This window comes from Armigeres subalbatus, chromosome 2, assembly GCF_024139115.2.
Source record: "Armigeres subalbatus isolate Guangzhou_Male chromosome 2, GZ_Asu_2, whole genome shotgun sequence".
In the NCBI taxonomy this organism is placed as follows: Eukaryota; Metazoa; Arthropoda; class Insecta; order Diptera; family Culicidae; genus Armigeres; species Armigeres subalbatus.
Genome location: NC_085140.1, coordinates 15,863,855 through 15,891,115, shown reverse-complemented (window position 1 = coordinate 15,891,115; position 27,261 = coordinate 15,863,855). Strand labels below are relative to the sequence as shown.

The following is a 27,261-nucleotide window of genomic DNA, read 5'->3' as shown; positions in this document are numbered from 1 at the left end:
ATCAATGCATCGTGAAAAGAGGCTTGATGATGCGAGTTGTTAGTCGGCTTAGATTGCGTTTGAGTTCCAAACATTGTCCGATTGATCTTCCAAAGATTTTCGCCATAATTTCCTAGGCGGGTATCCATCGAATCAGTGCGTATGAGCAATTCACGTAATGCCCGTATGATGGTTTTCTCCCGATCGTATACTGCCGGTTCAAAGTTTAAGCGGCAAGAGTTGCAGAACCAAAACAAACCGGTTTTCGCACACCATGCAGAAAAATGTGATTTAGACAATCCAACGCAAACGAAGTGAAAGGTCCTACCGCAAGATCCGCTGCAATTAATTGCTCGATTTGAATCCAGAAGATTTGAGCATACTTCACATGCTTCCATCGTTACAAGTATTTTGTTGTACACTGTACCAACTCGTAAAAGCGCCAATGCAAGAAAGTACTATCGAGCTCGCCTAAGTTTATACTTTATCTCCAAGCAGAGCGAATAAAATGTTGAACACAAGTTATATTGCCGATAAATCCCTGAAGATGTCGCTTCCAGAGAAAAAAATTTCGTGGGTTTTGTTAGAGTTGTTATGATAGCATCAACTCAATTAATTAACAAGACTACACTTTCAGGCACAATCATAGGTTTGCCGACGGATTGAAGACGAACATACAGTACACAAAAGCACGTGTGTGAATAAAAACGATGAATAACGCACAAAAAAGACAATGTATTTACTACGCTAAATGCGAGCGAACTTTCGAACTCATTAGACCGGTCCGGAATTTTGATCGATAACATCCTTGATGTCATTATAAAAAAATATACAGTCAACTCTCTACATCTTGATGTTCTATATCTCGAAATCATTCCCTATGTTGATGGTTTCCTCAGTTCCTTCAATCTACATACATTTGAACTTTCTACATCTCGATAACCTCCCTATTCTTGATATCTCTCTACCATATGGTTGGGGTTCTGCCAAATCACACCCAGCGCCAATGAAAAATTTCCAATTTTTTGGCCAAAGTTTTCGTGTAACAGATTTAATCAATCACAAATCACATCGGACATCGTTCAACGCCAAAACTGAGGATATCCTACAACAAAGGTACGCATGAATTGATATGAATTGATATTGTTTTCCTTTTGCGAACAAAATATCACAAGTCATTCAAAAAGCCGCTTGGTGCGGTTTGGCTGAACCCCGACCATATATTGTTCAGATTTCACACATCAACGAGCTTTTTTGGATCTAGTACCCATTTCAATTTTCCTTCCATTCTTCGATCTCTCCCTATCTCGATATCGAGATGTGGAGAGGCGACTGTATTCGAATATTTCTTCATTTCTATGTGATCTAGTCGAGATCGGTCAATCCAAAACATGATGATAATAGTTCGATATTAATTCAAAACTGTTGATATCTCCCTTTTACGAAGAAACCCTTTTAACCTGTTATAACTGTCGTGATCAGCCACTCCTTTTCGTTCTTTATAAACCTTATGGACATCGTAATTTTGCACCACGTTTTATTTCGCAAAACTAAACCATAAAACTGGTTTCAAAAACTTTCTTTTCATTTAAACGCCTACTGAGATTACATTTTTGAATTCCCGCTAAACGAAGCACCCACTTGATTGCACAATCCGAATTCAGTTTACCTACGTTTTATTTTTTCTCTTTTACATTTCGAAAATCCTCAATCCTAGTAAAAATAAGAAGTCAACCGACGGTGTTAAACTTTGACAGATCTCACGGCACAGCATAGCAGAATCATTTTAAAATAGTTGTTAAAAATTCAAGACAAAAAGTAATTAGAATCTAATTGATGTACGATGCGGGAAAAGTTCTGAAGTACATATTTAGAAGCTTACTTCATTTTTTTGTATAGTTTTTTTCCGGAAATGTACCTATCTATCAGACACTTTAGAGCTTTTTCCGTATCGAACAACATTAACAACAATCAGCTTTTTGCCTTCTTATTTTTACTTTGATTCATCTATACATACGCCAAGTTTTATTTTTATTTATAATATTTCGTTTTCTAATTCTTTATAATCTCTACACAGATGTTAATAAATATGTTTTTATTAAATCGAAATAAGATTGCATTTGGCATTAAGTACTTTTTTATCAAGACTAAAGCTGAATAGGATTTAACTCCTATGTAACTTCGATCATTTTCAATTTTTTTTTATTTCAATCAAATATTTAGACCTGATAAAAAATATCTACCTGTTTGAAGAAAAGAGGTGAACCAGCCCTGTATCTGCTACATACATGAACCCAATCACGGCACGGCATCAATTATTATCCGTACGCTCGTACGGGTAGGCATATTTAATTCTTCAGCTTTGATGAAAGCAACAAAATCCTTTACACGTTCCCTACATCCAACGTAATAGAATACAACTCCAACCACAATCTCGGCCTCCCGACTATCCGGATGAATGAATGGAAGGAAAAGTCCAAAAATAGCATCAATCTCTGATGGGTGCACATCAAACTACCGGCAAGCGCTCCGAAAATCCTACACAGAATTTATTCAATTGCAAATGGCAATTTCACGGCTAATCTCTCCTCCGGCACGACGGCTGGCCGGCCGTCGAACACGCTCAAGGTCACCGGGAGGTCACTTCTGTCGTCTAGGTACATCATTTTTTTTTTCAATCCGATCGAACGTTTGTGAAAATTGGACAATGATGCTAAAGTTGTGCATCCAAGTTCCGACTTCCGAAGATAAATGGAAAGAGAAGTGCTTGACTTACTTGACATTTTTGGGGATTCAGGCGATGGCGGTGATGGAACTTTTTCCTTTCTTCAGCAATCCAAGCGACACAATGCACACGAAATGAAGCAACCGCAAGGAAAGTACGGCAAGATCCTCACACCAGCAAATAGGCACTACTGTCACACACTTTCTTCTCTTCTCTCCACTATATAGCCGGAAAGTTACGGTACCTTGGCGGCGCGCACTCAAATCCTTATAAAGTTCACTTTTCGGTTCCGTCCGTACCGCGAATTCCACACATCAGAGCTTGCTCTGACAATCTGACCGAAGCGGACTGGTTGCTGTCCAACACTGATGGCGAGACGACCATCAGCAGCTCGAAATGTCGCTCGCTGGTCTTGCACTTTGCTGATGCACTTCTCCGTCGCGGTCGGCGCGATGGTTGTGTCACACATACACATACAATGTCCTGTCAAGAACGTAGCCAGGGCTTTCAACAGTGAGGGGCATCCCAAGTATCCAAAAGTTCCTTTGATAAAAGTATTTACGTTTTTCGCTTAAGCTCGAATATGAGCATGAGCACCCATTTTATTTATTTATCATCAGACTAAGGCCGGAGTGGCCTGTGCTGCACACAAAAGACTTCTCCATTCAGCTCGGTCCATGGCTGCACTTCGCCAACCACGCAGTCTGCGGAGGGTCCGCAAATCGTCCTCCACCTGATCGATCCACCTTGCCCGCTGTGCACCTCGCCTTCTTGTTCCCGTCGGATCGTTGTCGAGAACCATTTTCACCGGATTCCTGTCCGACATTCTGGCTATGTGCCCGGCCCACCGCAGTCTTCCGATTTTCGCGGTGTGAACGATGGATGGTTCTCCCAACAGCTGGTGCAACTCGTGGTTCATTCGCCTCCTCCACGTACCGTCCGCCATCTGCACCCCACCATAGATGGTACGCAACACGAGCATCGTTCAGGTCTCGTGTCCGTAGAGAACTACCGGTCTTATAAGCGTTTTGTAGATAATCAGTTTGGTACGGCGGCGAACTCTATTCGATCGGAGCGTCTTGCGGAGTCCAAAGTACGTACGATTTCCAGCCACTATGCGTCTCCGAATTTCTCTGTTGGTATCGTTATCGGCGGTCACCAGTGAGCCCAAGTACACGAATTCTTCAACCACCTCGATTTCGTCACCACCGATAGAAACTCGTGGTGGGTGGCTCACATTGTCCTCTCTTGAGCCTTTTCCTATCATGTACTTCGTCTTCGACGTGTTGATGACTAGTTCAATCCGTTTAGCTTCGCTTTTCAGTCTGATGTAGGCTTCCTCCATCCTCTCAAAGTTATGTGCCAAGATATCAATGTCGTCGGCGAAACCAACTAACTGGACGGACTTCGTGAAAATCGTACCACTCGTGTCGATCCCTGCCCTTCGTATTACTCCCTCCAAAGCGATGTTGAACAGCAGACACGAAAGACCATCACCCTGCCGTAACCCTCTACGCGTTTCGAAGGGACTCGAGAATGCCCCTGAAACTCGAACTACGCACATCACCCGATCCATCGTCGCCTTGATCAACCGTATCAGTTTATCCGGAAATCCGTTTTCGTGCATTAGCTGCCATAGCTGGTCCCGATCGATTGTATCATATGCGGCTTTGAAGTCGATAAATAGATGATGTGTGGGCACGTTGTATTCGCGGCATTTCTGCAATACCTGACGTATGGCGAACACCTGGTCTGTGGTAGAGCGTTCGCCCATAAAACCCGCCTGGTACTGCCCCACGAACTCCCTTGCAGTTGGTGCTAGTCGACGGCATAAAATTTGGGAAAGTACCTTGTAGGCGGCGTTCAGCAATGTGATTGCGCGGTAGTTGCTACAATCCAGCTTATCGCCCTTTTTGTAGATGGGACACACGACACCTTCCATCCACTCCTGCGGCAAAACTTCCTCCTCCCAAATCTTGGTAATGACCCAGTGCAGCGCTCTAGCCAGTGCCTCACTACCTTGTTTAAATAGCTCTCCTGGTAGTTGGTCAACCCCAGGGGCTTTGTTGTTCTTGAGCCGGCCAATCTCCTCCTGGATTTCCTGGAGATCCGGAGCCGGTAGAATTATGTCCAGCGCGCGTTCTCCCAGGTCCATCACCATACCGCCATCTTCGTCTGCCACATCGCCATTCAGGTGTTCTTCGTAGTGCTGCCGCCACCTTTGGATCACCTCACGCTCGTTCGTAAGAAGGTTCCCGTTTATGTCCTTACACATATCGGGCTGTGGCACGTGGCCCTTACGTGAACGGTTTAACTTCTCATAGAACTTTCGTGTGTTATTAGCGCGGTACAGTTGCTCCGTTTCTTCACGGTCTCGATCTTCCTGCTGGCGCTTTTTCCTCCGGAAAATCGAGTTTTGTCTGTTCCGCGCCTGTTTATATCGTGCCTCGTTCGCCCTCGTGCGGTGTTGCAGCAATCTCGCCCATGCTGCATTCTTCTCTTCCACTAACTGCTCACATTCGCCGTCATACCAGTCGTTTCTCTGATCCGGGGCACCGTGCCAAGTGCAGCGGTTGCGGTGCTACCAATGGCGGATCGAATATCTCTCCAGCCATCTTCAAGAGATGCTGCGCCTAGCTGCTCTTCCGTTGGAAGTGCCACTTCCAGCTGCTGCGCGTATTCTTGGGCTAGTCTACCGTCTTGTAGCCGCCCAATGTTAAGCCGCGGCGTCCGACTTCGACGCGTGTTGTACACCGTCGAGAGTTTTGAGCGCAGGCATACTGCAACGAGGTAGTGGTCGGATTCAATATTCGCACTGCGATAAGTGCGGACGTTCGTGATGTCGGAGAGGAATTTACCGTCGATTAGAACGTGGTCGATTTGGTTTTCCGTTTCTTGGTTAGGTGATCTCCATGTGGCCTTGTGGATATTTTTGCGGGGAAAGAAGGTGCTTCGGACTACCATTCCGCGGGAGGCTGCGAAGTTTATGCATCGTTGGCCGTTGTCATTCGATACGGTGTGCAGACTATCCGGTCCGATGACCGGTCTATACATTTCCTCCCTTCCTACCTGTGCGTTCATGTCACCGATGACGATTTTAACGTCCCGCAGTGGGCATCCATCGTATGTCTGCTCCAGCTGTGCGTAGAACGCTTCTTTCTCGTCGTCGGGTCTCCCTTCGTGTGAGCAGTGCACGTTGATGATGCTATAGTTGAAGAAACGGCCTTTAATCCTCAGCTTGCACATCCTTGCGTTGATTGGCTGCCACCCAATCACGCGTTGGCGCATCTTACCCAGCACTATGAAGCCGGTTCCCAGCTCGTTGGTGGTGCCACAGCTTTGGTAGAAGGTGGCCCGATGCCCGCTTTTCCACACTTTCTGTCCTGTCCAGCAAATCTCCTGCAGCGCCACGACGTCGAAGTTGCGGGGATGTAATTCATCGTAGATCATCCTGTCGCAACCTGCGAAACCTAGCGACTTGCAATTCCATGTTCCAAGCTTCCAATCGTGATCCTGTATTCGTCGCCTAGGTCTTTGCCGATTATATCGAGTCGCATTATCTCTTATATTGTTCGTAATGATTGGTTTTCTAGGCGGCTTATTGGGCCTGCGCAAACCTCCTGTCTCGTCGGAGGGCCGTCGTGTCAGGGCTGTTTAGCGTCCCACCTAACACCAGGACTTGGGCTTGTGCGCTTTGAGCGGCACACGGTCGCTTTGGTGGAGCCTACTTGCGGATACATGCAGCTTTTTATAGAGGTTTAACAGGGCCCACTGTCAAACCCCACCACATCCTAGGCAAGCCCCACAACTCGCAGATGGCCTGGGGAGGGATCGTCAAGCCCTTGGACATAGTCCCTGCTGATCCGTATTTCTATCATCACCATTAAGTCCATCATTTCAAATCGGAAGCAATGCACACGTGGACGTGTGATCACGATTTCTTTTCCATAGCGAAAAATTATTAAACTGATCTTTACACTTTTTTCAGAAAGTCGTTAGTTTTTTCGAAAGTCTGTAATGTTGATATTATGTTTACTCCAGACACGATGTTTTGTCATAAAAGGCCCGGGAGGCCGATATTTATATATTAATCAACTTAGGGTCTGTCTCATTTGGAGAATTAAACTTAAAAGTGACAGTTCGAAAATTAAAAAATCACTCCGTTATAAGAATGGCTGGTGCTACCCAGCAATTCCAATAGGACATCGATGGAAAATGCAAGGGGCACGACACTTCCGCTTTTTTAGAAAAAATCACCAAAAAACTAAACACTTTTTTAAATATCCTATCAAATTCGTCTAAGTGTGTACTTTCATCGCCTATCCTTTCATATCTGTTTCTAACCGTTTATATTTCTGATATTCCTTCCAAGCATATGTCAAAATTTGACAAATCAACTCAGATATGACAAAGCAAAACGATGAGATGAAACGATACAAAAGAGATACACAAAAACAAACATGATTTGTTTTCTTGAGCAAGGGTAGGGGTAAACGGAAAGCTGCAATAAGAAAACCTAAGGAGACTCACGGATAGTGTGGGAACAGGTGTCTATTAACTCACCCAACCCGCTAAAATTAAACCCACTGGCACTGGTCCGTATAACCAGCCGGCAGTTGAAAAAATATCAGGAAGGACTGTCGAAAACGCTCATACTTATACTAACGCACAAGGCATTGAAATACAGCATCGACTTCCAGGTGGCAATCTCACCACCCATCGATCGCAAGCCGTGATATTGACCTAACGTCTTTCATTTTGGGGAAGAGCACCCCGATAACAACCACCACGGATGAACCTGGTCCTAATTCCCAATATCTTCATCCCGGCACATCCTCTCAGTAAAGTTGTCTCTGGTCGTATCCATGCCATTCTGCTCAACTTCTAATAGCAATTAATCAAGAAACTTTCGCCAACCAACAGAACAGAAACCGGAACAGGATCACCTATCACTGACATCAGATATTTCATTCCTTTCGCCAACTATTTCGTTCCTGTTCCGGTTGCTGTGCCGTTCAGATGCGGAGACATCGGTGCAATACATTTAATTTGTTTGGTCAAACATCTGTGATCTGTATAGAGGTTATTGTTTAGAATAATATCAAAACATAATCAAGAATATTATTCTCTTTTTTTGTCATTTGTCATTATTATTTCCTTTTAGTTTGTCATTCTGACAGCATTTGACCAGTATGCCACACGAAAATATCTTTAAATATCCCTTTCTAAGCATTTCTAATCTCATGAAAGACAGTCTAACTCATGCTAATCTTATCTAAGACACTGAAAGTAATGTTTGGAACAAATATTTCGAAAAGTTCGATAAAAATCGTGGGTATTTTTTTGATAATTGTCTTGTGTCGTCCCCCTTGGTCCCATCAGCTGTTCTGGAGACAATAGTGGCGGTGGTAGGGATATCATAGGTGGCAAACCACTAAAAACATCTTATTCAATACATCTACTTTCTGGAGGCATCTGCGGAATTGGAACTAGCGGAAGTTTCCATTCGTAAGAATTTCAAAATTGCTTTTTCGAACGAGTTTGTTTATACGCCACCCGGATGACTGAAAATTAAATTAGCTGCACAATTGTCATTTATGTATATAAAACATACTTACTGTAGATAGTGGTTGCACTCTTGTTATTTCGATAACGATATAATTTGGAAAAATTCGACGTAAAAAATTTGGCGAAATCAATTTTACATTGATTTTGTGTTTTTAAATAAACATAAACAAAACAAATTATTTTTCCGTGATGCCATCTATACATAATAGCCAGTACAGTATCCCCCCGCTTATCCGGACCTCGCTAGTCCGACGACTCGTTAGTCCGGATCTCGCTAATTCGGAATTTTCCGGATTGAAAAGTATCAACACCCATTTAAACACATTATGCTGTCAGTTTTCAAATTTGTGCTGTGATTTTGTTTTGGTTCGTTTGTATGGATTTGACAGTCGGATTAACGAGAGAAACCTCGATAGTCCGGCCATACATTTGTCGGATCAGCAGGGGGATACTGTACTCCCAAAAATAATATTATTTTTGCTTCGGCACATATCGGCACAATTTAGGCACAGTGGGGCACAATCCAGCTTTCCACGCTCGCTAATGGCGGCTTGTCGGTGTGCAAAAATCAATCGGTCACTGTACTGTTTGACACTAGCTGGAGGAAAGCCCACTGCCGTTCCTGGATGAGGGGAAGGGAAAAAAGGCCTTTTCGCCAGTGGGTTTTCCTCCAGCTAGTGTCAAAAAGTACAGTGATTGATTGATTTTTGCACACCGACAAGCCGCCATTACCGAGCGTGGAAAGCTGGATTAGTCATTCTGGAACTGTGCCGAGTGGCTTACCCCTTGGAGTGCACAATGTTTTTTACTGTGCATCAGGGAGTGGCGAAATTAAAATGAAAACCCTGCGCGGGTGATTAAAATGCTCGCGACCGATAATGATGCTCTTAATTACGTAATATTTGAACGGCCTAATTAAATAACAAATTTTGTTCTTGATACCGAATTTGAGTCAATCCAAAATAACTGGCATCACGGGTAACAGTTGTCAACTTCAATCTTTCTCTTCCATCGTGTCGTGGTCGTCGTCGTTGTCGTGCTTTTTTTAATTCGCTACGTTTCAATTCCTGAAAGTGATCAAAAAAGTGCTAAATTCCAGGTAGTATTCAAGTTCCGTTCGAGTAAAACTACTGGGTGAGAGATTAAGTGCCCGATATCGTATCGTAATCCCCCCGTGCGAGTGTGCAGTGCGTGAAATCAGAGTCGCATTCGATCGGATCCGTTTCCGAGAAAAGGCAAACAAACCAGGAAGAAGAAACACTTGAACCACCGAGCCATGGCCAGCTATCATCAAAGCCATCACCGTGAGTACCGTGGGGGAGGAGGTGGCGGAAGACATCACAACAGTCGGCATCGGTACCATCAGCATAACAACAGCAACAGCAGCAGCGCTGGAAGTGCCCTCAACAGTAGCACGACCAGCAGCAGCAGCGGTGGCGGAAGCAGCATCAAACATTCGTCGCCGTCGGAATCCTCGGAACCGAGCACCGATTCGGTTTGCGTGGTTTGCTTCAAGCCGATTCAGTTCTACGCCATCGGCGAGTGCGACCATCTGTGCTGTTTCGAGTGTTCGACCCGGATTCGGGTGCTGTGCAGGCAGAACGATTGCCCGATCTGTCGGCGGGATTTGGCCAAAGTTATATTTTCGAAAACGCTCGCATCGTACAAGGAGCTAGACGTGAAAAATCGGTCCGGGCTGTACGATAAAAAGTACCGGATCTGTTTCACCGACGGAGACGTGCAGCAGGCGTTCTTCGAGCTGCTAGATAACAAATGTCCAAGGTGAGTAAGATAACTATGTAGGTATTTCGCGATATTAGTAAATGGGACATTTTTTGGTTGATAAGACAATTTGATACCTTACTGAAACAGTTATGTGCAATAATGATTATTGACAACAAAACTATAAAATAGCCTTTCAAAAATAAATCTCAAAAAATCATAATTTTTTTTATGTGAGTTTTTGCAGAAAATAATAAAAACACAATTTCTTTCATTCCCATTTTTCATTTACCCCGATACCTTCGTACTTCTTTCCTTTCCTGATTTGTTGTCAAAATGAAATACCTACGTTTATCTGTTGATTCAAACATTGACCCGTGATGACACTCACATTTTTTACCCTTGATATTGTCTACCAATTTTAGAACGTTTTAATCCGGTTTTATCACGCAAATTGATAGATGGTCCAAACTCGATTCCATTCAACCGTCTAAAACGAGTTTTGTACTCTCCATTTAATTCCACCAATTATTTCGATTTCTTTGCAGATACGTATTTCGACCACACAGTTGTGGATATCGAAATAATTGGTGGAATTAAATGGAGAGTACAAAACTCGTCTTAGACGGTTGAATAAATTCCACTAAAAAGAGCTTAAAATATTTTTTTCTCGATTCCAGTGTAATGTGAGATAGCATAAATTTGAGTCTTTCTTTCTATTCATTAGGTAGTGCCAAAATTTGTAGAAAATGGACTTTTTCGAGAAAAAAGGTCAATTTTTCTTAAAAGAATGATTTTCACTAACAGATCTAACAACTGAGTGACTTATTATTTTCTGCTTACTTACTTACTTATGGATCCTGTACACCTTCGGTGGTGCAAGACTTGAAAGATCTCCATCCTGAGCGTTGCTCGGCTATCGCTTTAACCTGTTGCCAGGTTAGATTTCGGTCGACTTCTTTTATTTCTTTATTGAGGCTTCGCCACCATGAGCCTCTGGGTCTGCCTCTGCTGCGATGTCCCGCTGGGTTCCAGTCTAATGCTTGTTTACAGATTTCGTTTCCGCCCCTACGTAGAGTGTGACCGACCCGGCCCCACTTCCGATCCCGAATTTCTGTTGCTATCGGCCTCTGGTGACAACGACGATGGAGCTCATTGTTTGAGATCCAGTTGTGAGGCCACCAGGCCCGAATTAAATACCGCAGGCATCTGTTAATGAACACCTTCAGCCGTTGAGTGTTCTCCACTGATACACACCATGTTTCGCTAGCGTATAACAGCACAGATTTCACGTTAGAGTTGAAAATTCGTATTTTGGTGCATTCACCTATCTGCCTGTTTTTCCAGATATTTCTTAAACTCGCAAAGGCAGCCCTTGCTTTCTTGATCCGTGCGCCTATGTCGATCTTGGTACCGCCATCTGACGCCTTTTGGCTACCAAGATATTGGAAGCTTTCAACATTCTCCACTGGTTGCCCGGCTACTGTGAAATTGGAAGGAGTCACCGTGTTTACATCCAACGATTTGGTTTTGTTGACGTTGATGACTAAACCTGCCGAAGAGGAGCGCTCGGCAAGGTCGTTGAGCTTACTCTGCATATCAGAGCGCCGTTGCGCGAGGAGTGCAACATCATCCGCCAATTCGAAGTCATTTAGGTGCTCCCTGGTTATAGGCTGCCATAACAGCCCGCGGTTTGGTTCATGGTCAATCGCATCTACCAGAATCTCCCCGATTACGATGAGGAACAGCAACGGTAATAGAATACATCCTTGCCTCACACCAGCTACGACCCGGATAGGGTCGGACAAGACCCCATTGTACAGCACTCTACACGAGAAGGCCTCGTACTGTGCCTCGATGAGGCCGATGATTTTCTCAGGATCTCCCTTGCGTCTCAGGGCGCCCCACATATTCTCGTGATTGAGAAGGTCGAAAGCTTTTTCGTAGTCAATGAATACCAAGTAAAAGGACTCTTGGAATTCGTTGACCTGCTCCAGAATGATGCGGAGCGTGACAATATGGTCCACACAGGATCTTCCGGCACGGAATCCGGCTTGCTGCCGCCGGAGAGTCGCATCGATCTTCTCCTGAATCCGGGCTAGGATAATTTTGCACAGAACTTTGAGAACGGTACACAGCAACATAATGCCTCGCCAGTTATCGCATACAGTTAGGTCACCCCTTTTGGGCACCTTCACTAAGATGCCTTGCATCCAGTCGACCGGGAAAGTTGCGGTGTCCCAGATATTACGAAATAAACGATGCAGTAGCTGAGCGGATGTCATGGGGTCAGCTTTGAGCATCTCGGCTGATATGCGGTCGACCCCTGGGGCTTTATTCGATTTCATGTTTTGGATGGCTGTTTGAATCTCTAGCAGTGATGGAGCTTCGGTATTGACGCGTGTTATACGTCGGATCCTAGGCAGATCATGCCGAGGTGGGGATGGCCTGGCTGGCACTTGAAAAAGTTGTTCGAAGTGCTTGAACCAGCGTTTCAGCTGGTCAGTTGGGTCGGTCAATAACTGATCATTCGCGTCTTTCACAGGCATCGTTGCATTCATCTTCGCCCCGTTTAAGCGTTGTGAGATATCGTAGAGGAGGCGAATGTCCCCGGTTGCGGCGGCTCTCTCTCTCCTTCGTCGGCCAGAGAGTCTGCCCACGCTCGCTTGTCCCGTCGAAATGAACGTTTTACTTCCTTCTCAAGCGCCGCGTATCGTTGACGGGCTAAGACTTTGGCTCCTCTGGTTTTTGATCGCTCTATCGCGGCTTTGGCTTATCTTCGCTCCTCTATCTTCCTCCAGGTCCCATCGGTGATCCATTGTTTTCTCTGGCTGCGCAGTTCGCCCAGATTGTTCTCGCTGGTGGCGATGAAGGCATTCTTGATGGCGATCCATTGGTCTTCCACGCTGCCACCTTCCGGAATACCTGCAGCACGCGTCTACAGTTTTTCAACGTAAGACCGTTTCACCGTGGCATCTTCCAGTCGGCGTGTGTTGAACCGTCGTCCAACTCTCTCCTCCTGTCGACCAATCCGACGAGGAGGTGATGATCAGACGCGATATCGGTACTACGTTTGCAGGGCTGTTACAACAGTCGCGGATTTCGCGATTTTCGCGTTTTTCGCGAATTTTGCGGATTTACCCTTCCAGTCGCGAAAATCGCGGTTCCGTCAATCTAATTTTAGGATAAATTCAACATGTCGATTATTTGGGCGTTTGCAAAATAAGCAATCCGTCAAAGATCCAAACACATGGTATTCGAATAACCTTTCAATAGTCGTATGGATGTTGGTTTAAGTGGTCCATAGGACACATAGAAAGTCTGTCGAATTGCATTTATAGATTGCTGAAATGCCAAGAATTATTTATTTTATTGCCTAAAACTTTTGTGCCACTAATTTCGGAATTACAATTATGATTACTTGCGCTGCATAGAGGGTCTTTGTTTATGTGTTTTTGATTTATAATATTAGGTTCAACATCAACGAGGAAAGGAATCAGAAGGACTCCTTTCACGAGCCAACCTTGGGTCCCGTCAATACCAAGGTACATATAATAGCAATTTAAATTAAGAGGAAGGCCTTGTGAGTCAACCAAGGGCTTCGCCAGTTTTATTTTGAATTAAAATTGTCACATTAAAATTATTGTAATCTGGTAATATCAACGCACCCTCTGACCATAGCCTATCTGCGTTATATTTAAATACCAGAGGCGTCGCGTCCGCATGTGCAACCTGTGCACTGCACAGGTAGCAATTTTGTCCCTAACATTTAAACTCACGATAGATTTCTTGTAATTCCTATACAAATATATACTTGGATTATGTGCATTTGTCATATGTTTAGTAAGCACATCGGCTTGGTGCCTACCGAGTAGGTACCCTATACCGCTTCAAACAGCGCATGCGCGTTTGGTTGAAGAGCGCGCAATCGAAACAAAATAGAAAAAGAAAAGAGGTGGTGATTAAATAAATTTTCTGCTTTATCAAAGTGTTCCATGGCGAAAGTCCGGTTTTGAATAAGCATATCAAAAGCGTTTCAATATTTCGTATTGATTGGGATTTTTTGCTTATGATGATTTTTTCGTCAAATCTATTCGTATACCATGTGGACAACATAGGGGGTAGAGGGCTAGGAAGAATGTCCAGGTTCAAACAATGAAAAATTGCATGATCAGATGTGTACGCTGATGGAGGGAAGTACACATCTAAAACTCTCGCGTAACATATGATTACGGCTTATAAACCAAAACCATGATTTTCGATTTTCTAGCATTAACGATTGCTTTGTAAATGATTCTTCATCCTAGGTAAAACTCCGTACTTGATATCTCTTAAGAAACACATTTATTGCTATTTTGAGTGAACGTCTCATGAACCATCTGCACCATAGTGGTTTTTAAGTCCTTTGTTGGCGCCCTTAACTACCAAGCGGAATGTTTGCTTTGGTTTTTAGGCCGTTAACTTTATATTGTTTATTTAGAAAAACAAGCTTCAAGTTATTTTAAAATGTATATTCTTACTAGGTTTTCGATATATCGCATAGCAGAACTGATCTGGCTAACAAATCTTAACAAATACGATGGTGTTACTAGCTTTGAGCAAATGGCTTAAAAACCAAACGTGTTGCCGGTAATGCGAGTAAACGGCGCATTTTTTGTTTTACCTGTAATTTTGTAGATTTCGAATGTTTTTTTCAATTAATCTTAATCTGCTGTTATAATATAACCATTTACGTATAGCATTGACATGGTTTTGGCAATGAAATGAGTTTCTATTTCAATAAATGAATTAAATTAGTCATAGAAAACTTGAACCACATTTTTCTCGGTTCAGCATTGTTGGTTTTTCGGCCCTAATCATATGTTGCTCGAGAACTGTTTGACATCTGTCCACGTAGTATGAAGCCAGCCCTTCGGAAAAAAGATTCATGAAAAAATTAAACTAAAATAGAATAATTAATAATTGAGGAACGATTAGATTATAAACTACATTGTACAGACCCAATTTTTCTGATATGTATGACATGATAATTACAAATGGGTAATACACTAATCATTCTTAATGAATTTCATTGAATAGATGTCTTTGTCATATTGAAAAGTATTATGATTCCCCAGATTATTTTGTTTTTCAATTTAACGCACTGTCACTTCAAGTTTAGTTTAAGTTTTAATTCGATAAATAGGATGTGGGTTATGCAACGTACACACCAGTCAAGCAGTTTGACGAACATTGACTCCGCCCCCAAGAAAACGCTTCGGTTGCTGCTTTGTTTGAACGTATGTGAAGTTGTTCGAACAACCATTTGACAGTTGGCGACTCGGTTGGAAAAAATTAAAACAGTTTGATTTTGGTTTGAGTTGTCGGGGGTGGAGTCAAGGTTCGCCGAACATGTTTGAGCATTTGTAGTGAAGTTGCACAAACCCCCATATATTTTTTGATGGTTGATGCTCAAGTTGGCGTTTCGGTCGTTCGTGTGTGATATTGTTGGTCGAATAAATTGATTGTTCGTGTCGCTGTTGGTAAAACTTGATGGATGTTTGAATAAACGAGAGGTGGAGTCAATATTGGTCAAACTGCTTGACCGTGTGTACGTTCCATTAGAAGCAGATAGACGAAAATATGGGAAACACGGTTGAAGATGGATCGATTATATTGAAAAGACAGAATCACCGTCTTCGACCAGAGGTCGCACAGACTGAACACTTAACATTTAGCATTAGACAACGGACAAGGACATTTACACAACACCCAGTGGACCAGTGGAGAACTTTTCGCTTTACGAAAAGTTTTCTCCTTACCGGGCGGGAATCGAACCCACACTCCACAGCACATGCGTTTAGACGATTGACGTCGCTAACCGCACGGCCACGAAGCCCACTTGGATGTGTCATTTCAGGTTAGGTTTTTCTCAAAATATTTAACTTTGATACGGAAAGCACGAACAATCATCAACTAGTCATAATTTTCATCATTGAATGCTTAACTTTTTTCTACAACAAATATAATTTTGAAAAAGTATCACCGGCGCGTGCTTACTCGTAATTTTAATGCTGATACATTGACAGCTACATCAAACATCTGAAACCGAAATACGCCGCTCGGTGCACACTAGGGTGCACAGGTTGAAGAATTGACCACGCGACGCCTCTGTTAAATACCGCTGAGCGATACGTCTACTGGGCAACACGTCCGGTGTGCACTGCACTAAGATCTCCTTAGATGCAACCGGACCGAGATCTTACTTAAGGCTCCGAAGGGTCCCGTTTCGCTGTGATATGTTGCCATAAAATAGTAATAAATGCATTCTAATCTACGGGAATATTTAAATCTACTAATGATATTGATTATTCACGATGTATCTAAATATGTGGCAAGTCAATCCATTCACCGGTCAGATTAGAACGAGCTCAGTGCAATTAAAATATAAACGCAATACTTATCTGCAATTCACAGAGGATGTTGGGATTGTCCTTGAAGTAATTTCGTTGTGAACACAGACTTCCTGTATTGACGATGGTTGTAGGTAGTATTAGTTATGAATACCACTGCTGATACCGGAACTATGTGATTTTCTTGAAGTCTTGAAGTCTTCTTCATCATTGGTCGTCTGGAAAGAGGTAGATAAAAGAATTGGGCCGCTTTCACTCGCCAGCCCGCAAAACATTAGTAAGTAATTAATCTTACTTCAAAGACAAAAATACAGTTCTTATAATTCTGCCTTATTAATGGTTATCACACATGCATATCTGCTGTTTAACCTAACTAAAAACATATCCTCAATACTTAATATAATAAAACGATAACTGTATATAGTTTCTATTATTGTCCATATATACCTACTATTCAATCTAGGATTCCAAATCGGATAAATTAATTCAGTTCCCAACCAAAAGATAATCCTCAACGCTTTGGCTGTCAATAGTCCTCACAATATGAACCCTGAAGTTTATAACTTGTTCAATCCTACATCCTATATTAAAACTCAATCCTAACTGCCCCGAAACCGCCCTTAACACACAACCGCCCCGAGCACAGCCACTACATGCGACCCACAGGACCCCAATCAAGAACGGCCCACACTATATACCATTACAACGCAGAGCCTACACCCTCTCCTGGGCTGTGTGACGCTGAAAACATGCTCCTAACATTTGATGCCTAAAAAACAAAAATAATTAAAATAATTACACTAAATCTTACACTTTTGATCGAACCCGGCTGACATTCGCGTTAAACAATGTGTTCCATGAGTGCTGATCACTCATGATAACGCCCCGAATCGGCGAATAAAATTCAGTTTAACGCAGAGTTTAAACCCTCTCTTGCGCTAAGTAATGCTGAAAACCTAACTTCTAGGAATTTGATTCGTAGAAACAAATTATACTGAAATTGGTGCGTGGCAAAATAAGTTATACTATTAGCTAATTTAGTTAAACCCTGACTACCCCACATTATACTGGCCCGTTTGGAGTCATCCAGTGGCACTTGGTCTTAACATTCGTTTTCTTTTTAAATTCTACAACATTTCATCACGCTTACCCCCCATATTAGTCATATGTACAACGAATGCTTGACTATTACTATACTAAGTATAGTAAAAGACCGGAAGTAATCATGGGGCCAGCCACCACCAAAATTGTCACATTAAAATTATTGTAAGGATAAAATTTGGTAGAGAAAAAACACAAAAACACTAATAAAATAGACAACTAATGCCATGATGGGGTTCCCGCGGTTCCGGCTTCTCCGTGAAGACTAGAATCCTGGGGTTCCCGCCGCTTTGTATGACTCCTTATCCTAGGGTGGGGGGAACCTGGTTCATCTGTGTGGTGTCGGACTACACTGAATAAATGACCGTTCAGTTCAAGAGACTAGACAAGAATGAAGGTTTTATTTGACTCATATGTGATACATGGTTTTGCTTATATAATAGTGTTAGTGATGCCAACAGTAGGGTTACCAACCTATACACAACAATCTGCATCCTAATCTTTTCTTTGCGCGCTGTTCTCCGGTGGTGTGTTAACGATTGAGGTCTAGGTTGGGAATGCCACATTTTGCTCATCCTTGGAAATATCAGCTGCCAAACAGAAAGTCCTTGTGGATTGTTCGACCTCTCTTTTTGTTGAAAAAGGTTCAGATCGCATGTTTATGGTTGGGGCGATATTCAGAAATCCGAATATCGTCGGTTGAACGATAGAAAGATTTTTTTCATTGCCCGACCATCAGTTACGTCAAATTTTGTACCATGCTTAATGACTCCCACTATTGCAGTCATCTCATTCAAAAAATTCAGTATTCGTCCTTTGTTTTATTATGTATTCCAATGACTTTTTATAGGCTAGTCATAGGCTAGCTTCAAAATTCCTCGCTGTTCTTATATCCATTGAGAGATTATTCGTGATTACTTAGTTGCAATAAACTGTCTGACTGAACTTGAGCCTTGAGACTCCAAAAGACTCCTACGATGGATAGCACATACGGCGTTGTAATGTTCACTATAGATGGCTAATCGCTAGATCCTGGCAAGTCCCTCCTTCGTTTGGGAGATTACTTACTTACGAACTAGTTTGCAAATGGGGGAGCAGAATCTAACTATTTCCGCTTACTTCGATATAGATTCATTAACTCTTACGTACTCAGTTAATCTTGGGCCAATTGCTAAAAGGCGCACTGAAGTTTAGTACCCTCAGGTCTACTTCAATTGCAAAACACCATCGTGTACGCGACCTACCATGAAGCCTATCTACGGTCTCTTTTGGTACCTCTAGTGCATGTTATCTTCGCTTGATGCTTTTCCGGCAAAGGAACAACGTGTCGAGTCTGCAGTGTTATATAAGCTTAGCAATTTCCATCCATTATCTCATACGTAGTGGTAATAACATCATTTTTCAAATCGTGAACATTATCCAAGTTTTTAAAAATTTATTGGTCTTAGAACCGTTCCTGTCCGCCTCTGGTATCATTTCGACTCTGTGCTTTTAAATCAGATTCGTCAGGCTTTGTTCGGGCCTCTGCAGAGCTATGTCGCTTGCTTTTGAAGAAATTGGTCTTATTATTTCCTAACTGACGGATTGATGGAAGTACAAAATCCAATGACTGATCAATGCGCTTGTAAAACCTACCATCGTTTAGATTAGAAAAAAACTATATAGCGTACTAAAAAGTATAATTCAAATATAACCCTTAATCTAACTGATATTTACCTATGACATCAGACTGCCATCTGCCCAACAAACTTATAACTAAATGTATCTATACAACATTGATTAGAATGGAGGGTTTCCCGGAAACATTAAAAATTGAATTTCTTTCGGGCATAGTTCAACACTGCACATATATTTTTAGTGGCTCGTGATATGTTTGAAGCGTTAACTATGCAGTTTTGGGTATTACATAAATTAGCAAATGTTCTTTCATTTTCTTTTCTATCGACGAATATGCCAATAGACTAGAAGCAAATTGAAATTTCGCATTTATAAAACGTGTTTTAAAGAAAAAAATTAAATTTTTGTTCCTGTCGCGGATTTGTTTCTACAGTCGCGGATTTCAATTTGCCAGTCGCGGATTTCGCGGATTGGAATTCGACTAGTCTGTAACAGCCCTGCGTTTGTTCCGTACATCAAGAAGGCTCCGTTTCCATTTTCGGCTGATGCAGATGTGGTTGATTTGATTTTCTGTAAAGCCGTCACGGGAGACCACGTGACCTTGTGAACCGGTCGATGAGGGAAGAGCGATCCCCCGATCACCATGTCGTTATTACCGCAGAATTCTGCGAACAGATCTCCGTTTTCGCTCATTTCTCCGAGACCATGGCGTCCCATAATGCGCTCATGGTTCGAGTTGTCGGATCCGATTTTCGTATTGAAGTCACCCAAACAGATCTTGATATCACCCTTCGGAATTCTATCTACGACGGCATTGAGTTGACTGTAGAAGTTCTCTTTGTCTTGCAGATCGGCAGCATCGGTTGGCGCATAACATTGGATTATAGTAAGGTTTCGTAAGGACGCTTGATCAGTCGGGTCAAATTTGTTTAAAGTCCTCCTCAACACCAGGACTAGGCTAGTGCGCTTTGAGCGGCACACGGTCGCTTTGATAGGGCCACATGCAGCTTTTTATAGAAGTTCAACAGAGCCCACGGCCGAACCCCACCACATCCTAGGCAGACCCTGTGCGACCCCAAATGGCCGACCCCAAATGGCACGCCACGGAGGTTTGACCAGAAGAGGCCGAGTCATGGCTTGCTGCGCACTGATCGACACGCTGAGGTGTTAATGTATAATCAAACGCTGATGGTAATTTACTCAAACCCCACAGACCCCACAGGACGCACCCTCTCACTTTAGCTAATGTCATTCTTGGTAGTATTGACAACTCGCTGCAGCCGATTTTTTTTACTACGACAATGAAAAATCTGTTAAAAAATCAGGAGAGTTTTTCATTGCAACTGAGGTGAATTGCAAGTAATTGCCTCTGAAATCAAACATTTAACCCATTTTTTTTTAAATCAGCGAAGCGGCGAAGGATAACCCACGAGCTGAAAGAGTACGACGGGCAGGGTATGTTTAAACAGGGTGGCCACCGAACCGGGAAAAACGGGAAAAGCGGGAAATAGAAGTCACAGGGAAAAAAAGCGGGAAACCCGGAAATTCTGAATATGTACCGGGAAAAAATAAATTTTCGTCAAGTTACAATCAAAGCTCTTCAGATTTATTATTTATTGTCCATTACTCAGTCGCATTCTAACTGAATTATTTGATTTCTGTACATCTGTGTATGTGTGAGCTACAAAAAATAGGTAGACCTTTTTCCCAATCTAGTTTGTATTTGATATAAATTTCGAGTGACATATATCATAAATATTCAGTTCAATCAAAGATAATTGCCTATTTTCCGGGTATTAGGCTACCCGACTTTGATATTAATTTACTATGTTTTGAAAACTTAAATGTGGATATGTACACATTTTTTTAATTTGAAAAATGTATTGGAGGTAACCACTTTCCTTCGATGGAAATCGAACACACGATCCTCAGTATGCTAGACTGGTGCTTTCAACCAACTAAGCTACGAAGGACCTCCTGTCTGGCCATTATAGACATGGACACTACAGAACCGATCGGCGTGAAAATTTGAATACAGGAATTTTGGGGCCAGGGAAGGTTTTTATGATGGGTTCGAGATACCTACCCGCTCTAGGAGGGGGGCTCCCGTATGAATAAAACGCAAATGTCTGCGTAACTCGAGAATTATTTGAGCAATTGGAACTAAAATTGACATGTCGAGGTTTTTGAAGACAAGAAATGTTTCTGCTATTAATCAAGTCCCCTCCCGCTTTAAAACGAGGCTTCCATCAAAGATGGCTGTGTAGTGTGTGTGTGTGTGTGTGTGTGTGTGTGTGTGTGTGTGTGTGTGTGTGTGTGTGTGTGTGTGTGTGTGTGTGTGTGTGTGTGTGTGTGTGTGTGTGTGTGTGTGTGTGTGTGTGTGTGTGTGTGTGTGTGTTTTTTCTTCCTAAGCAATGGAGGGGGAATCTGCTCAACAGACCAACAGTCCTGGGTTGACCAGGAAGTGCGGGGTTAGGGATCACCGAGGGAGGCAGGACTACATCCCCGACCCGCTGAACCGTTTCCATTGCCGCCAAGCCCATAGTCCCTTCGGTACAACCAGAAAGTAATGCTTCAAAGGGGGGGGGGCAGTGCACAACGCACCCTCGAGGTTAGCTGAGTGTCCTTGCAGCATCGAACATGGTGACTCGCTGTTTTAGAAGAACACCATGGTATCGTGCCAGCGCGTTGCCGGCTTTCCAGCTGGCCTTACCACGCCCTATGTCCTCGGAAGGTGGGAAGGGTCGACTTCGCGCCTGCTTCCCTCTGCACGACTGGTATCAAGAATGATGATGCGGCGTGCACCCCAAAATGACCTTTCTGCGATAGGGCCTATTCGCCAGCACACAGAGGGACTTGCCGACGCGGTGCCTACGCCTGCCCCAGCCTTGACGAGGACCCCTTTCCGTCCTCGGGCTCGGAACCCGCCCGGTTGACCAACGCCGCGAAAGCGACAATACCATGTTGTTCTTCGCGCGGCCACTTGTTCGATAAAAGGATCGAGTTCGACCACAGAGCATGACCACCGGTATGACAAGGTTGTCCGGGTTAGTTTCCAGACCACATGTGGCAAGCATGTGGTCACGCATTGCGCGAAAACGTGAGCACACGAACAACACGTGTTCCGCCGTTTCCTCTAAACCTGCGCACACCAAACACTCGGGCGAGGCCGAGCAAGCCAGCTGCGTTACCTGCACTTTGATTTTGCAGCACGCTTAAACGCCGGGCATATCGAACCCCCCATGGGGTGCTTGCTGTTCACAGCTTTGCTGGAACAAATCAAACAATTGGGAGGGTTCGTGCAGCATTGTGCCTTATGTCCCTCCAATCCACAGCGTCGGCAGAGATTGCTTCTTTCAGGGCCTTGGCAGTCCCATTGCTTGTGCCCCGGTTCCAGACACTTGAAGCAAACTTCGGGTTGCTCGTATATGCGCACAGGGCATACCGACCATCCCACCTTGACGCTCCCTAACATGACTACCTTGGAGGCGTCCGCTGCAGATAGCCGAACCAATGCTACCTGCGTCCCTGCCGGACCTTTCCGTAGCCGAACGGCTGCGGTGGTCGTCTCCACTTCACACTGTCGCCGCAGTGCCGTGACGAGCTCTTCGACTTCGGTGATCTCGTCCAGATCTTTAACCCTTAGATTCACCTCCGTCGTGAGTGCCCTCACCTTGACCGTCTCGCCTAGGACCTCCTCCGCCAACTTCTTGTAGGCGGCGCCCTTTTGCGAGACGCCCCGCTTCAGCTCGAGTATCATCTCGCCCATCCGGGTACGTCTTATTCGACGTACGTCGGCGCCGAGTTCACCGAGCTTGACGTCACTCCTCATCGCTTTCAAAACATCCGAGTACTTAGCCTCGTCCGCCGTGATGACTAGTGCATCGCCCCTGGAGCGATTGGCGCCTACCCTAGACTTCTTGCTACCCTCATTCGCCTGGGCCTTCTTTTCGGCCCTTGGCGTCTTCGGTTTCCTCTTGTTCTTGACCAGGGTCCAGGATGCGTCACCCCCCTCTCTTTCCCTGGTCTGGTGCGGCTGAGAACTTTCAGCCTGCCGTAACCCCTTATCACCGTCTTTCCTGAGTGGACGGACCTTTCCAGGTCCTTCCTCCCCCGGTTTTGGAGGTACCTGACCGGGGTTCAGCTTCCCAGCCCCACTACCCTTGTTCGGGGTAGTAAGCCTCCGCGTTTTGGAGCGGCCCCCAGGGAGCTCATCTCCTGGAGACTGTCTCCCCGTTTTTGTGTCTGCTCCGTTGGAGCAGTCACCTGATGTACCCGCAAATACTTCAGCCTCAGTCTGGGTACACTTTGGCACCACCGTCTTCGCTGGCACGCCTTCGGTCGATTCGACCTTGCCCGAGTCCGCGAATCCTTGGGCCTCAGTCTGGGTAGACCTCGACTCCACCGATTTCACGGGTTTACACTTGGTCGTCCCGACCGCCCTCTCCAGCTTGGCGTCCAGCATCGACTTTCGAAGTTTGAGGTCCTCCTCTTGAGGTCCTTGCTGATATTATGCTTCGATGACGCAAAGTCGATGATGGCGTCCAGCTGTTCCGTCGCCACCTCGAAGGCCGAAAGCCCATCGCGTTTGCGGTTCATCGCCTCCACAAGCCATGGGCCGTCAATAACCCCTACCGGCGTTTTTATAGCCGAGAGGAAGGTTGAGTGACCCACGCTGGCGCTGCGCACTGAGCTGCCGACTATTGCCTCTGGCCTCCTAGGCGGAGACCTGAACAACCCACCTCTTGCGAAGGGGTTGTCGCCTACACTACTACCACTAATTGAAGAATTGACTTGGTTTTCCATTTTGGTCCCACGAGTTGCTCGGAAAAGAGGTCCACCACGCCAGAGCCCAGCATGACGCGGTAAGGGATAATTACTGTGGAGGGTGCCCAGGTACCCCACAGGCTCCGATAAAGGCCTAGCTCATTATTTCACCCCCCTGGCCATGCATCCCCTCGGCACGGGTCGCTTGACGCCTTGGGATTAGGGGTTAGGGACGATGGTCCCGGTCTAACTCGCAGTGGCCATGGGGAGGGGTCGTCAAGCCCTTGGACAAAGTCCCTGCTGCCCCCTCCATCCTATAACCTAATCCTAATTAGAACGGCTTCCAAAAAAGCGAAGGATCTTAGCTATCGCTAGACCACAGTAGGATGTGTGTGTGTGTGTGTGTGTGTGTGTGTGTGTTTTTTTTTTTTTTTTACAAGGGATAAAGGCCATCAAAAATCTGCGCGACAGACACCTCGAGCATCCACACTATGCTCGAAGGCGAACAGGGATGGGCTCCTCCCGACCTGCTAAAATGTGCCTCCCGGATAAACCGGGTCCCTTATCCTCCTTGCCTCGATCCCCCCGGGACCACGGGATGCTGCGACTACTTCGGGGGGGGCTGTGCTCATGCACTTCTTCTGAAATTCCGGCCCCTAGCTTAGGCTAGTTCGCCGACTGGCTGGCTAATCCACTGCTCCACTGCAACGTAGTCTCGATCCCTCGACGGTCATGCACCGATCTTCCTGACTCGAATCCTCCTGACTTCCCCCGGCGTCGAGGGTGGTCCACCAGTTCCGGTGAAGGAAACTTCCGCACTGATGGTGCCCCGACTACCGGCGGCTATCGCAGGGGACGCTTTCGCGCATTGCGCCGTCTTCGTCTTCGGGTTGCAGAGGTGGTCCGACAGTTCCGGTGGTGGGTGACGTCCGCACTGGCGGTGCCCTACATACCCGAAGCACTTCCTTCTTGTTTCTTCAGCAGGTTGGCAATTCGAGTGCCGAGGTCGGTCCAACGATTCCGGTTGGCAGAAGACTTCCGGTTCGCTGGCGCCCCGACGACCCGAGGCCAAACACTGCTCACTGGACTCACACTGGATTTCCCCCCGAAACTACGCTTATTCGCTGGTCACTTCTCCATCTACGCTGCAGTTCTGACAGTATTTGCGTCACGACTCTGCTGACCACATTCCACGTGCCTTCTTCGTGACACATTCGCTCTGCGATGTTGTCCGCCCTTAGTGCAGGCATTCCTCTACGTACTTCCGCAAACCTTGGGCAATCGAATACCACGTGTTCTGGAGTCTCTTCGACATTCTCGCACTCTGGACATAACGGTGAATTAGTATGTCCAAACCGATGTCCCGGAAGCATCCGTGACCCGACAGAAACTGCGTCAGGTGAAAGTTCACTTCACCATGCTTTCTGTTCATCCACACCGACAGGTTTGGGATGAGCCGGTGGGTCCACCTCCCTTTCTCCGTACTGTCCCACTCTTGTTGCCATCTCGCCATCGATCGGATTCTCACCTCCTTCCTTACGTTTCTGGTGTCTCTTCGCTGATAACACTCGATGTCTTCCTCCAGGGTGATGCAGATGGGTTGCATCCCAGCAATAACGCATACAGCCTCTGACGATATCGTTCTATATGCGCTCGCGACTCGAATGGCCATCAGCCGGAACACACTTTTCAGCTTTTCCCGGTTCCGCTTGGTTTGCAGTGCATTACCCCAAGCAGGAACCCCATATCGCAGTATCGATGACGAGACACTAGCTAGCAGACGCCTCGTGCTGCTTCTTGGACCGCCTACGTTTGGCATGATCCTCGCTATTGCGTTCATTGCCTTCGCCGACTTTTCACAGGCGTAGTCAACGTGGCTGTTGAAATTTAGCCGATCGTCGATCATCACTCCCAAGTGCTTCAGTGATCGCTTCGAAGTAATCGCATGGCCTCCGACGACGATCTCCATCCGCTGGATCGCTTTGCAGTTGCTGACTAATAGCACCTCCGTTTTGTGATGAGCTATCTGCAGCTTAACACCGCTCATCCAGCGCTCGATCATGGCTATCGTCTCCATCACCAACACCTCCACTTCTTCAAGAGTCTCGCCCATCACCGCTAGTGACACGTCGTCCGCAAAACCCACGATTTTCACTTTCCTGGGTAGCTGCAAAGTCAACACTCCGTCGTACATCCCGTTCCAAAGAGTTGGACCAAGTATGGAGCCCTGGGGAACACCAGCTGTAACGCGCATCGATTTATGTCCTTCGTTCGTATCGTACGTCAGAACTCTACCCTGAAAATAACTTTTCAGGATATTGCACAGATAGTTGGGGACCCGCATTCTGTGCAGCGCCGTCGCGATGGCTTCAAAGCTGGCGCTGTTGAACGCGTTCTTCACGTCTATCGTGACCACTGCGCAGTACCGATCTCCTCGTCTCTTCTGCTTGGACGCCTTCTCAGCACTCTCGAGCACTGTTCGAATGGCATCCACCGTCGAAACTGCTCTACGGAATCCGAACTGCATATTCGACAATCCGCGTTCTTCCTCTGTACATTTCGTCAGCCTATTGAGGATGATTCTCTCAAGGAGCTTCCCGAGCGTGTCTAACAGGCTTATAGGCCTGTACGTGGCGGGATTGCCGGGTGACTTTCTTGGCTTAGGCACCTACACCAGCTTCTGGATCTACCACATTTCTGGAAAATTGCCTCCGTCCAAGCACTTTTGCACGCCTTCCTGAACACGTCCGGGTATGCCAGGATCGCAATTTTTAGCGCCACGTTCGGTATTCCATCTGAACCGGTGGCTTGTTTTGCTTTCAGGCGTTTCGCCGCTTCCGCAAGCTCACTATTGGACACTTGTCGATCTAAGGGTTTGCTTCTCCTTCTTCGTCGTACGGTGTTGGCGGCCACATGGTCGGCTCATGTTTCGGGAAAAGACCCTCCACAATTGCCTTCAACTTGTCCGGGCACATTTCAGCTGGCGTCGATGGGCCTTTGATCTTCGCCATCACGACCCGATACGCGTCCCCCCAGGGGTTGGCGTCTGCTTCTCGGCACAGCTCCTTGTAGCAGTCTGACTTGCTGAGCTGGATAGCCCGTTTCAATGCGGTCCTAGCTTCCCGGAACACCGCTTTGCGTTCCTCTCTCTCTGGTTCCGTCCTTGCTCTCTGTGCCCGCCTCCGAGCTTTGAGGCAAGCAGCGCGTAGCGTACTGAGCCTATCGTTCCACCAGTAAGCTGGACGCCGATTACTTCTCGGTTCTAGTTTTCGTGGCATCGTAGCGTCGCAAGCCCTTACCATCATTCTTGTTAGCTCGGCCGCATCAATGATCTCAGTACTGCTGTCCGGTCGAAGTGCTTCAACGAATAGGTCTTTGTTAAAGGCTTTC

The 27,261-nt window shown here is 45.5% G+C and overlaps 2 protein-coding genes across 19 annotated transcripts in view; one reads left to right on the top strand and one right to left on the bottom strand.

The window, feature by feature from the left end:
* LOC134217962 (glycogenin-1) overlaps nucleotides 1-3,114 on the bottom strand; it is a 165,915-nt gene extending 162,801 nt beyond the window's left edge. For 3 of the 18 annotated variants that reach the window (XM_062696818.1, XM_062696815.1, XM_062696817.1), the window contains exon 1: nucleotides 2,756-3,112. In XM_062696818.1, the coding sequence (XP_062552802.1) occupies nucleotides 2,756-2,762 (7 nt within the window). In that variant the 5' untranslated portion in view covers nucleotides 2,763-3,112. Of the gene's footprint in view, nucleotides 1-2,755 lie in introns of all 18 variants that reach the window. The other 15 variants (XM_062696821.1, XM_062696823.1, XM_062696822.1 and 12 more) reach the window with 9 other exon arrangements.
* A 6,151-nt stretch (nucleotides 3,115-9,265) lies between these two features.
* Nucleotides 9,266-27,261, top strand: part of LOC134217933 (E3 ubiquitin-protein ligase ZNF598) — a 32,599-nt gene continuing 14,603 nt past the window's right edge. Inside the window, exon 1 of the mRNA XM_062696781.1 lies at nucleotides 9,266-10,054. Within this exon, the coding sequence (XP_062552765.1) occupies nucleotides 9,549-10,054 (506 nt within the window). The 5' untranslated portion in view covers nucleotides 9,266-9,548. The remainder of the gene's footprint in view (nucleotides 10,055-27,261) is intronic.